This window comes from Lepidochelys kempii, chromosome 21 (assembly GCF_965140285.1).
Source record: "Lepidochelys kempii isolate rLepKem1 chromosome 21, rLepKem1.hap1, whole genome shotgun sequence".
Lineage (NCBI taxonomy): Eukaryota > Metazoa > Chordata > Testudines > Cheloniidae > Lepidochelys > Lepidochelys kempii.
The window spans coordinates 9781624-9794771 of record NC_136400.1 but is presented as its reverse complement, the minus strand read 5'-3'; the positions used below and the strand labels follow the sequence as shown (position 1 = coordinate 9794771).

General features: G+C 50.6%; 1 protein-coding gene across 3 annotated transcripts in view; it reads right to left on the bottom strand.

The window, feature by feature from the left end:
• Positions 1 to 12037, bottom strand: part of ITPR3 (inositol 1,4,5-trisphosphate receptor type 3) — an 81554-nt gene extending 69517 nt beyond the window's left edge. For 2 of the 3 annotated variants that reach the window (XM_073320289.2, XM_073320290.2), the window contains exon 1: positions 11735 to 12036. In XM_073320289.2, coding sequence (XP_073176390.1) covers positions 11735 to 11823 — 89 coding nt within the window. In that variant the 5' untranslated portion in view covers positions 11824 to 12036. Of the gene's footprint in view, positions 1 to 11734 lie in introns of all 3 variants that reach the window. The other variant, XR_012155855.2, reaches the window with a different exon arrangement.
• Positions 12038 to 13148: the final 1111 nt, after the last annotated feature.

Here is a 13148-nt window from a genome sequence, read left to right as displayed (position 1 = left end):
CCTGGCCCTCTCCCCATTCTCACCCAGCTACTCAGCAGCAGGTTTGAGGAGAACAACCCTCCAGCAGTTGAGTTTATTGGGAATTGGTCACACGTAGCTCTGTCCAGTAACCTCTGCCAGGACGTGGGTTACAGGCAGATCCTATGAACTGGGAGCCTGACACGAAGTCCATGGAATCCACGAAGAAGACTCCCAGGGACTACACTAGGCTTTGGAGGAGAGGACGTGGGATCGGGTGGGCATTGTACTGAACCAATGCAATGTCTGTAAACCAATGCTGCACCGCAAAGAGGACGATTGTGCTGCTGGAGTTGTAAATGACGTCAGAAGTGCATTCAGCCGTGGTCAACTCCCGGGCTACCGTCATAAGGCTTGTGAGCCCCGGATGTTTTCTTCAGGCACCAGCTCCTGGAGTCATGGGATAATACAAGACTCTCAGCTTTCACTTAAAAAGAAAGGCAAGTCCCTAGCCCTCTGGTTGCAGAGAAAAGCTTAAAGGCTCAAAAAAACCAGAAAGTAAATAGCCCTTCCCCTCCACCCAATGTATATGATTTTCAAATCTCATGATCTTAAGTCCATTTCACGACAGGGGGTGGGGAGGGAAGCTGACTCATGATGTTTGAGCACATGGAGTTGCCAATAGCGTGGATGGGAAGGAGACTGGACAACAGGGACACTTTCCCCAAGGCCAGCATACTGTCTGCACCGCGCTGCTAGAAGCAAGCATGTGCTGCTGGAGTCTGACCTGGCATCAGAAGAGCGTGGCAATGCTGGAATCTCAAAGGGGTGGGGGTAGGCACAGGCCAGAAAGGGAGGGGAAAGAAGGGAACAGAGAGGAAGGGGGAGCCAGATACAGAGAAATGGGGCAGAGAGGGAAGCTTCATTTTGCACAGCACACACAGAAGCGGCGGAAGTGCAATGCCTCAAACAGGCCTGACTTCAGGGCTTGGGGGTTTTATTACCCAAGGGGGCGGTTTTCTCAAACAAACTTTGACTGTAGTCAAATGGCAGCAGTTAGACTGCAAGCAAATTAGGGGGGTTTCCCCCCTTATCTGTAGCCCAGGCTTCCTATGTGTACACACTTCCTCTAAAGCAGTCTCCCCTCCTGCCTTGCCGTTCCCCAGCTGTGGCACTAGGAGGAAAGGGCAAGTAGCAAGAGATACACGAGAAGGGAGAGTGCCCGTACTCCGCCCGCCCAGCTGGCTACATGCATACTGGGAACGCAGGTATGCAGCACACGCACAGAGCCTGGTTCGGGGGGGGTCCAGGCAGAACTAGCATGGACTTCAGTGTGGGCTCGGCCTGAGTAAATCCCAAGGGAGGGACATCGGACTTGATCTCTGGAACAGGAAAAGTCTCCACTGCACCTGCAGCCATGAGCAGCTAGCTCAGCAAGAAGTGGAACGAGGAGACGTCCTTAAATGACAGCAGCCGGAATTATATATACACTCAGTAGGGACCCATGTGGGGCCTGCAGAAATTGTCCTTGCTCTTTGTATGCCTAACTTCATCAAAAAAGCTCTAAGCAGATGCACTTGTCTCTCTCCCTCCCCGCACTGTCATTCTGGATTGCGCTCTGACAAACTGGGAGCTTACTGGCTGTGCTACTGACTCATTGCCTGTCCTTGGGCAAGTCCCTTCGGCCAAAGTTTTCAAATTTAGAGCTAGGATTTTGGACGGAGCTGACAGGGTTCAGTCAGTCCAGCATCTATCCCCCATGGACTGTCAATGAGCTTTGGATGTCTGACACTCTTAGGCTACTCAGTCCGAGACTAAACCCAGATTTCAAAGGTATTTAGGTGTTTAAAGATGCAGCTGCTAAAGCACCTGAGCAAAGTGGGCCCCTAATTCCCATTGATTTCCAGGAGATTTATGTGCCTTTTTCTAAAGGATCTGCTCTAGGAATTGTTTGGAGGAAGTTCTCTGCTCCACGCTCTGCAGGAGGTTGGACCAGATGATCATAGTGGTCCCTTCTGGTCACAGACTCTGACACTAAACTTCTTCGGTGCTTTTCAAATCCCCGTAGGTGCCTAAATAGAAGTGGCCTGATCGACAGCAGTTCTAAGATCCTGGGATTACAAACTCTGTAGGAATCCAGAGTCTTATTTTTATTAAGCTGGTACCCTGAAATAACGTTCTCCCATAAAATATCTGAAAACAAAGGCTCCTCAGGCTGTTGACATGAGTCATCTGTAATAGCACAGAGGCACAAATATGACTCAACTCATGCCTGGTATTAGATGCTACTTGTTGGTGTGAGAAAGCTCACACAGGTGGAGCTATCCCTCCTATTAGAAGAGTACGGAGATGTGGGGGCCAATTTACATTCTGGATTTGGATAGCTGCTGGCAGGGCACTGGGGTGCTAAGATAGTTGCTAGAGTTGGTCGGTAAATGAGAATCAGGCCTTCAGCGTTTAAGCATCTGAAGAAAGTACATTGAGAAGCAGCAGCCATGAATGTGTTTGTGAAACCAACAAATCAAGGCACCTTTGAGAAAATTTCACCCTTTGGGAGGTTAACCAATGTAGGGCCTGATGCTGCATGGTGTGGTTTATTGCCCTCCATCCAGCAAAGCACATAAGCATCTGATTAACTTTAAGTACTCCTGTGGATATTAATGGGACTACTTGCACACTTCAAGTTAAGTGTGTGCTTAAGTGCCTTACTGGATTGGGGCCAGCATGCTTGTCCCATTGCAGGATCAGGATCAGGCTTTTAATGGATAGTTCAATGGAAGCAGCAAATGTCAGCACTTGAAACACATTTGATAGGCCCCTAACTTTCTCCCGGGGGAAGTCAGCCAGCTGTGGACTATATGCAATCACCATATAGGACAACGCTAGCTCTCAGGAAAAAGCTTAATACCTTTAAGAACCATTTGGCCAGCAAAACTAGATTCCTCGGGAAGATGAAGAGTCAACAGTTGTAGCTTTCAACAGAGGTGCATTGGGCTGGGGGGGGGGGGGGGGGTTAGAGAAAAAGGGGCTAAATTCTGCTCTTAGTTCCCTGCAGTGGCATCAGTGCATTTGAAAGCAGATCTGAGCCCTGTGAATTCAAGCTTGCTGCCATGCAGCTGAGATGGTCTATCCAAGTTTGCAAGCCAAGTTACAGTAGGGTGGTAGCACTCCTCTAGTTAAGGTGGAGACTAATTCACTGTTTAACAGCCAGTTTTCTTAAGTGCCCAAAATAATTGTACGAGTAAGCTGCAGCTTACTCACAGATACCCTGCAGGAGTCTCTCTCCCCGTAGCGAGGCCTGCACATGCATTGGCCTGGATCCTGGCAGCTGCATTAGGATGATGAACCTGTCACATCCCATGAGCCATAAATTATTATTACTGAAGCACTTCCAGCAGCCCAGCTGCAGGGAGGTACTGAGTTTGTGGCTGTATTTCTTATTGCCTGGAGCTGTGGCTTAAGCAGAGTCCGCTCAACTCCTCTGGAGCCCTTTCAAAAATTAACCACCATGCAGTGAATGCAGTGCTGACGTCAGGGACCTGCTGGACAACACTGAAGATTAAGGTCCTCTCATCACAGAGTGGGGACAGCACAGACGCTTTTCGGCCCACCTTTGGGAACCCTATTCTGACCTTCGCCTCTCTGCAGAGGCTGCTAGTAATGGCACTGCATTAATGCTGGTTCTGTCACACAGACACCGGTACTCTAAGCTCTGGACCAAAACCAGCAATGCTTCTCCCATGGGTTAGCTGAAGTTAACTATTGGGCCTTCCCAGCCTCGGCCGGATTCAAGCCAGCCAGCTGAAAGCGAGAGTCTCTGTATCCCTTTACCAACCCTCAAACCAGCCAGTCCCCTATCGGCTCACTGAGAACTACACCACTCTGTCTACAACCCCTTCCGAGAAGGACATGCAGAATCACAACCGTGGCAGCTACAAAAGTGGGGCTGTTTGTTGCTCTGAGGCTGGCTCAGTCAATGCCAGGAGGAAAACACTTCCTCTGTGTCTCTCTCTCCTTTTAATTGCCTGGAGGCACGTGCTCTTTGACCCCGTAGGTAGAGTTACCCTTCACCCAGCTCCATTTCCCTGAACCACCCCACCTCTTCAATCCACCTGCAATCACAATAACAGTTATCAAAGGCGTGATTTCAAATTAAACAGACACTTATTCAAGTATGTTTACACACAGCCCTTCCCCCTTGCGAGGCCCGGAATATGCAAGATGCGTGCCCAGTGACTCATGCCCACTCGCTGCTTGTCCATGAGCGCCATTCTTCAAGTGGCTTAGCTGACGAGTCCCAGGCATTGTATCCCCTGGAGATCCCTGAAAGGGCTTGCTAACGGGTGTGGCCTGAATCAGCTCTCTAACAATCCTTCTCGTGAGAGACTGAGCCCCAAAGGCACTTCTGCGCAGCCCTGGTTCAGTTTATTCTGCTTTGGCCATTAGAACTCAGGGTTGGAAGGGAGATGGCAAACAGCAAAGAGGCAGAAAGTGATTAGAGCCTGGGCTCTAATCCCTGTTTGGCCTTGGCCTTGCAGTGTGATCACATTAAAAAAACCAAAACCAAACTTCTGTGCCTCAGTTTCCCCATCTATAAATGAGGATAACAATTGTTGGTCTTTGAAGTTTGAAATCCTTAGATGGAAAAGCCTATATCAGTACCTAGTCTTACTTACTACTAGCAAGAACGCCAGGGGATTGGTCACATCTTGGGGACACCTCTCCAGATTCCTCACCAGGATTTTGAAACCACCAAAGAAGAGACTATCCTCCACAGACTCCTCCCCAGGTTTTACAGCAAGCCCAGTGCCAGGCTTTATGCCTCTAGTCACTGCTGGGCAAGGTACCCGGGCAGGGAGGTTCCATAAAGCTCAGAATTCTGTACCTCGTGATCAAGGCTCCATGCTTGGTTTCAAGCAGCTAAACAATAGGCACAAACCAGGATTGTGGGGAGGATGAGAGCGCGCGAATGAGTCACAGGCCAGACGTTGCACTGGTGGAAGGGTGCTCAGATGCTACAGCGCTGATGGCAGTAGAAGCGCCCTCATAGAACTGACAAGAACTGGCCCTAGCATCAGACCTGCCCATGTGGACTTTGGATGATTGGAGGGCATGGCTTAAGTGTTGCCTTAAGGCGGCACTCCAGGAAACAGGTCAGCTTTCACACCATCCCACTATCACCTTTTAAGTGCTTTGTGTCTCTTTCCTGGAAGCATTTTCCATCCCCAAAGAGAAATAGGGCACCTGGGGACAGAGGTGGTATTGGCCTCTGATAAGTTCCAGCAGTTAAACGCTCCCCAGATCACTCTGCACGGGATGCTTTTAATAGTATTATTACTTAGCACTTAATATGTCAGGGACTGGGAGGGGTCCTCAGTGGTTAGGACTCCTGGGTTCCATTTCCAGCTCTGGAAGGAAGATGTGCTCAAAGCAGAAAACTGAGAGGCAGGATTCCTGGGTTCCTTTCTCTCTCCTCAGCCACCGACTCGCAGTGTAACCGTGCGTCATCTGTACAGTGGCCATAACAAAGATTGCTCCCTCACCATAACATGGGGGTTGGGAGGCTTCCTTCATTAGTGTCTGTAAAGACCTTTGAGATTTTCACTTGCAAGGTGCCGTCTGAGAGAAGCGTTAGTACTACAGAGAGAGTTTTGCCAAGGCAGAAAGGGGACTTAGATGCTGAAAGTCAATAGGAGTTGGATGCTTAGCTACCCATTACACCTTTATAAATCTCATCCTGAAGCGATCTGTAGATGTAGGGCAAGGAGTGAACGGGTATAAACTATTAGAAACATTCCCTAAGTGGCAAACACACTAGAAGGATTAAAGCACCAATGAATTGACTCAAGTTTTTCTCTCCCGAGCCCTTTGCTTAGCAAAGTGTGTGACACGTAACTCCATGACCTTTGCAGCTGCTTTTGTCCTGGGCTGTTTGAAACCGCCGTTTCTCTAGACATCTTTTATGGGCAGCAGCCAAATGACTTTCAGCAAAGTCATGCAGCAGCCATTCCCCTCGGTTCACAAGTAGCTTCTAATCAGGCCTGGAGGGGAAGACTGAGATCAGGGTTCGGGTTTCTCCATCAAAGCAGCTCCTGGGGGGCATACAGCCAGATAAAAAACTACCGCAAAGTCTGGCACTGTTAATACTTCTCCCCCCGCATTTTCCTCCACTGGGTTAATGGGAAACCTCTAACACACTAACACTCTGGTTAAACACTATGCATCCGATGAAGTGAGCTGTAGCTCACGAAAGCTTATGCTCAAATAAATTGGTTAGTCTCTAAGGTGCCACAAGTCCTCCTTTTCTTTTTGCGAATACAGACTAACCCGGCTGCTACTCTGAAACCTGTCACTATGGTTAAAGGGTGTCATTGCAATGTTGTTTAGCCCTAGGATAATTTTCCCCACACATTTGGTCACTGCCACTATCTTTAGAGATCATCCTTTCATTTCTCCAGGGAGTCTTTAATTACCTCCTCTCTTTGTTCTAACTTGGTCATTTCTTCTAATTTAAGCATTCCGGTTAGTTTTATGCCCCAGTCCAGCAAAGCCCTGAAGCACATGCGTTGGTTTGAGAATGTGAGCAGTCCCATTCCCTGCAGTTGGGCTTTTCTCAACTGAGCCCATGATACCACAAGTGATTCAGGGGAACAGCTTGTCTAGTGGTTAAAGCAGGAGACTGAAGCCCTGACTGCCCTCAGCTCCCAACAAAGTCAGTGGGAGTTGAGGAGGCTCAGCATAGTGCAAAACTCAACCCTGGGCGTTAGGGTCCCGAGTTCTATTCATGGTTCTGTCACGGAGCGCCCTTAAGCAAGTTTCTTCCCTGCTCTATACCTGTTTCCCTATCTGTAAGATGGGGGTGAATGACACCCACCCCCCCAGACAAGTGGGGATTGCGAGGCTTAATTAACATTAACGAAGGCCCGGATTCTGATAGCTTTACTCCACAGGGGGGCCCACTGATCTCAGTGAGGTTGTTTGAAGAGTAAAGTACCATACAGCATGGATAAAGCTATAGGAATCGGGGCAAAGTGCTTGAAGATCTTCCTGTGAAAGCTAGAGAAGTGCTGGTGTTTACTCTTAACAAGGGTCTCCATTCATGGACACCACGGACCCCAAGAATATAAGCTCACACAAGCCTCCATGCAGCCACAACAAAAATTTAGTCGGGTTCCCTTGCAAGGTAGTGATATAATTTGCATTCGTGTGTGTTTATGTAGGACATAAACCTAGAGATTAGTTGGCCAATAGGTTCCTTGGTTGCTGCATGCCATAACAGATAGCTCAATGATCTATTTTGGTGGCAACAGCTTGATCATTAACTGTTCAAGATGCCGCTTCGCTATATTCTGGTCAAATTAGAATATAAGAGCCGCCATACTGGGTCAGACCAAGGGCCCAGTATCCTGTCTGCTGACAGTGGCCAATGCCAGGTGTCCCAGAGGGAATGAACAGCACAGGGAATCATTAAGTGATCCATCCCCTGTCGCCCATTCCCAGCTTCTGGCAGAGGCTGGGTACACCATCCCTGCCAATAGCCATTGATGGACCTATCCTCCATGAATTTATCTAGTTCTTTTTGGAACCCTGTTGTTGTCTTTGTCTTCACAACATCCTCTGGCAAGGAGTTCCACAGGTTCACTGTGCATTGTGTGGGGGAAAAAACACTTCCTTTTGTTTTAAACTTGCTGCCTATTATCTTCATTTGGTGACCCCTGGTTCTTGTGTTATGAGAAGGAGTAAACACCACTTATTTACTTTCTCTACACCAGTCATGATTTTTTTAGACCTCTATCACATTCCTCCTTAGCCATCTCTTTTCCAAGCTGAAGAGTCCCAGTCATATTACTCTCTGCTCATATGGCAGCCGTTCCATACCCCTAATCATTTTTGTTGCCCATTCTGAACCTTTTCCCAATTCCAATATATCTTTTTCGAGATGGGGCGACCAGATCTGCATGCAGTATTTAAGATGTGGGCGTAGCATGGATTTATATAGAGGCAATATGATATTTTCCTCTTATTATCTCTCCCTTTCTTAATGATTCCCAACATTGTTTGCTCTTTTGACGGCAGCTGCACATGGAGTGGATGTTTTCAAAGAACTCTCCACAATGACTCCAAGATCTCTTTCTTGAGTGCTAACAGCTAATTTAGACCCCCATCATTTTATATGTACAGTTGGGATTATATTCTCCCCTTAGAAACGCACACACAACTCCCATTGCCTCCACTAACAAATCATGCTGGTGTCCAAGGGCAGAAGTTGGCCCGGTGCCTTCCATCCCACCCGAGGCTCTGAGCCATAGCAGGGGGATGCTTCCGCTCCATGTACTAACAAGAGAACAAGTCCCACAGTTTAAGACTACCCCTAGAGAGATGGTTCACCATAGATAGCAACAATCACAGAACTTCAGCCAGGGCAATTCCCACTTCATAGACCCTTTTTAAAAAAATATTTGTATTACCATAGCATCTAGCAATCCCAGTCATTGTGCTAGGCACTGTACAAACCACAGAACAAGACAACTGCCCCTGCCCAAAGAGCTTGCAATCTAAATAATTAAATCATCAAGTTCATCCCACTGCACGCCTTTGAGGATTGTTCCTTATACACTATTCTCGGAAGTTCTATCAGTCTCCTTTTAAATGACTCAAGCAACTACTTCCCTCAGGAGATAACCCTGGTTCGTGTTCTGCTCCCTGTTACAGCCACTAAAGAAATTCTCTGGAGGAGGAGATCCAAGTTCCAGTTCACCTGGTGCATGTAGCCATCCAACACCAAAGAGATCCTCAGAAAGGCAGAACCTTCTGTGTTTTTTTTTTATTAAACAAAAAAAGGCCTCAATGTCCCCTGTGAGTGCTAATTTTTATTTTTCCTACATATGCCACTGGGCTGAGTTCCGATCTCGCTCACACAGGTGCCAATCTGCCAGAACCCCAGCGATGTCTATGGAGGGGCACTGTTGTAAGCCCCATGCCAGCGAGAGGAGCAATTGGGCCCATTACACGGGCAGACCGTTTCAGATACGATCCTACCCTACATCATGCTTCCACGCATCATGTTCACTTGGCGCCTAGAACGGGCTTCTGTCATTCAAGACACTCCAGCTAACCAAAAGGATCACACTTCAGATTCTCTTTGTCAGCAATTCACCTTCCAGAACTGCAGCTTACTTTCCTCTCTGCTCTCTGGTTGCTGCTAGGGAGGATGTCAACACAGACGGATGGGGAGCTTCCGGTACTCTGCTCAGCTGACTATGAAGCACTAGGGCCGGGACTAGCTAAGCTATTTGACTAGCAAATGAACTAAACAAGATGTACAATGTGAAGAGGCCTCAGGAGACGCACTCTCAGCGGGTAACTCCACTTCTTTATCACAGCAATGATTTAAAGTAAGATTGTGCTCTTCCTAGCATCCAGTACAAGGATTTCATGCCCTGGTCAGAGTGGGGGTGTAACTGGGATGAATGCAATAACGATGAGTAAAGAATAAGATATAAGTCCAAATACAATGTCCCAATAGTGAGATCTGTTAGTGTGTGGAATCATCTCCCAAGGGAAGGGGCGGGAACCCCATTGCTTGAGTCACTGCCAACAAGATTGAACAAACCAACCATGGGGAAGAGAGACCTGAAGAACTGACCATAGGGAACAATGCTGCATCGGCCTGGGAGGGCCCGGAAGGTCCAACAGGCCCGTGTCAGATGTTACATCACCAGTCTGGCATAGGGACTACCCAGCACAGAACTGCAGAGGTTAAAGAGAATCTGCGTCAGTGACAGGGACACCTCTAGCATGGAGCCAGGTGGCCAGCGTAGAGATCTCACCAAAATGATTGTGGGAACATTCTCACTAGTTCAGGGCCATGCACAGTACTTGCGTGTCTGCATATGTACGTGTAAATTTGTGTGCAAGTGGGTCTGTTTGTGAGTGTGAAAATTAATGTGGGGTCAGGAAGGAATTTCCCCCAGGTCAGATTGGCAGCATCCTTGGGGGGTGGTTTCAACTTCCTTTGCAGCATGTGGATGCAGGTCACTTGCCAGGACCCTGCCATTGAAGAGTCTTGGTGCATTTCGGTCCCTCATACTCTCTGCCTGTAGCATAGTAATCGCTTACAGCCCACGGGAGACTAATATGCGAGTCTCATTTCAGTTGTTGGGTTTAGGGTGCGGGGGGGAGGGGGGTGTTGGTGGCTTGTGACATACAGGAGAGCAAACTGGATGATCTGCTGGTCTCCTCTGGCTTTAAACTCTGTGAGCACATTGTACAGTTGTGTTCACATACGGGTTTATAAACTTGGGTGCATGGCTGTAGGTGTGTTTTGTGCAGACATGCGCATGTGTCCATATCTGCCATCGCAGTGTGTATTTACACCCATGGCTGTCCGTAGGCAAACATGGGGAGCGGAGTGTGCGCGCGTCAAGGTGCGTGAGAGAATCTCTTTTGGGATCGAATTCTGCTGGCGAGAGAGACTAGCTTCTCTGTGTGGCTCGAAAGCTTGTCTCTTATTGGACCCACTTCTGTTGATGAAAGATTCCTTCACCCAGGTTCTCTCCAATATCCTGGAACGGACACTGCTACAGCTACACTGCATATCTGTGTGGGTCAGCAGGGACTCCGTCAGAGAGAACCATAGGGTGTGTCCATGTCCAGCAGCCTGAATAAAGAACCCTCTTTGCATGCAACACAGCCCAGTCCTGCCTCCTCGCTATACCACAGGGGAATCCTCAGAGTCTCCCCAGGGTACAAAAGACTCCTGTGGGGTAGTTGGAGAGGTAAAGAAACCAGGGTAAACAGAGGGGAACCTTTAGCACCCAGGACACACAGCTGTGCGCTATCCAGCCAGTCCCCAATTCATATGATGGATTTGCCGGCACTGCTTCGCTCGAGTGGCTTGCCTGGGGGAAAGTTTGGCAAGAAGATGCCCAGGGCAGGGGGTATGTCCCCGGCACCCAAAAAAACCCACAGAGAGAATAGCCTGGCAGAGCCCCCAGGGTAAAGGATATAGTCCTCTCCTGCCTCCCCCAATGCACATGGTTCAGACTTCATGCAGGGGAATCATACAAGTTCAATATGGGAGCGACATACCAGAGCATCAGCACAGATCCTTGCAGGTACAGAACCCAGCCTCCCCTGCACCGACCGGAGAGAGGACCAAAGCTTAGTTTGTAAGGAAAGAGGTGCCAGGGCGCAAGCAATTTAACTTTCTTAACTGATGCAGCGAGTGGCCCAGAGGTGCCGGAGCTATGAACTGCTCCGCTTTGGCACAATTTAAGCCCTGGGACCATCAGCTACCGAACAAACCCAATTCTTAAATATTACTCTTGTTCCGCTGCCACGGAACCTTGCCGGGCATGTCCCAGGGCATCTCACCCCCGCTCTCTAGGGGATCCCAATTCCCACTCCAGCAACAGGTGGAAGGGAAGCGCAGCCAGCCCAGGCGAGGGGACGGGGCTGCAGGCAGGCAGCAATGGTCAGAGTGGAGCAGAGGCAAGGGCCATCCCGTCCAGGATCTGGTCTCCAGCAGCTGCTTCAGAGGAAGGCGCAAGGAACCTCACCGCAGAACCTGCCTCCGCACGGGTCTCACCCTGACCTCTCCAGCGCCTTTGACCCGAGGCAGGCAGCCAGCCCTTTCGGCCTCTACCTAGCCACCGTGTCACTTCCCTTTTTGTCACATAAATGAAGATAATCCGGCTCACTTCGCAGGGGGCCCCCCCTTCCCCCCCCCCGGCTCAGCCTCCCCCCCCCCCCCCCCAGGCGCTAGTCTACTCACCCCAGCGTGCTGATGAACCCATTGACCGACCCTTCGGCGTACAGGGAGACGATGTCCCCGATGTGCAAGAAGCTGGACATCTCATTCATGATTCCCGCGACCGGCCCCCCTCTTCCTGGAGTCGCGGTCCTCAGCTCACTTCCACCGCCACGTGGGGGCACCGCAGCCGGCGGTCCAAGGGAGCCTGCCCCACCCCCGGAGCGGAGCCAGCGGGGGAGAAGGTGGGTGGATGCGAGGGCGGGGGCGGGTTTACATGTGCTCCCCAGCGCAGGAGCGCGCAAACAGGCAGCGCTGGAGCTGGGCTTGCGGGGGGGGGGGCGCTCAATTACAGCTTTGCAGGAGGGCTCCGGCTTAGTTTGCTACCTGCAGCCAATGACAGCCGAGCAGGAAGTCCTGCTGAACCCAGGCATGCAAATCTCGCCCGCGTGGGGTGCCCCGCCGGCCCAGGCCCCACCCCTCCTCCCTCCAACTTTGGGGAACTTCTTGCTGGCCCGGGCAGCGGCGCCCAGGGCCCCCATGCAGCGGGCGGTGGGGGGGGGGGGTGACTCACACTCACGCACCCCGCGGCTAGCTCCCACCGCGCCCGTTCACACGGGGCGAGGCGAAGCGGGGAGGGCGAAGGCTGCTCCGCTTAGTGCAGCCCGGGCGGTGGCTTCCTGTGGCTGGGGTGTAGGACCACTTTGTAGTGGGGGGGGGGGGGGGCGCTGAGAGCCATTGAACCAGCCTGTAACCCCTGGATACGATGGAAACCGCTTCAAGCTGGGGGGGGGGCGATACCCCCAGTTCCAGCACCTATGTCCTGTGGGTGCCCAGGGGGCTCAGCCAGCGGGCCAGAGCCTTGGGGGCAGTTTCGCGGCTTTCCCCTCTGATTGGGCTAGCAGCCCCTCGCTGGTACAGGCCACAGGGCGATTTAACCCCAGCTGATGCATTTGCAAGTTGGACCTGCACCAGATCTCAGGGGAGCCACTAGGAAAGAGGGGAGGGAGGGTTAAACTGTGCAATGGGACTTTGTACCACCCTGTCTTAAAAAAAAAAAAAAAAAAAAGCTCAGTGATTTGGTTAAAGTCATCTCCCCCTGACATACACACACACTTAGGGGTTACACAGCCAGTTAGTGGCAGAGCTGGAAGTACAAGCCAGGAATCTGGACTCCTGGTCCCCTGTGCTCTAACCCATAGACCCCACTACTCCCTCAGAGCCAGGAACCGAACCCAGGAGTTGGCCCTCCCAGCTTCTCCTCTCTTCTAACCCCCACACTCCCCTCCCATCACAGGGCTGGGAACAACCCCAGAGTGCGTGTTCCCGGTCCACTGCTCTAACCATTGGACCATACTCCCCTCCTAGATGTGGGAGTCCTGACTCACAGCCCACCCTTCTCTAATCCACTAATCCCTGCGAGCTAGGAACTGAACAC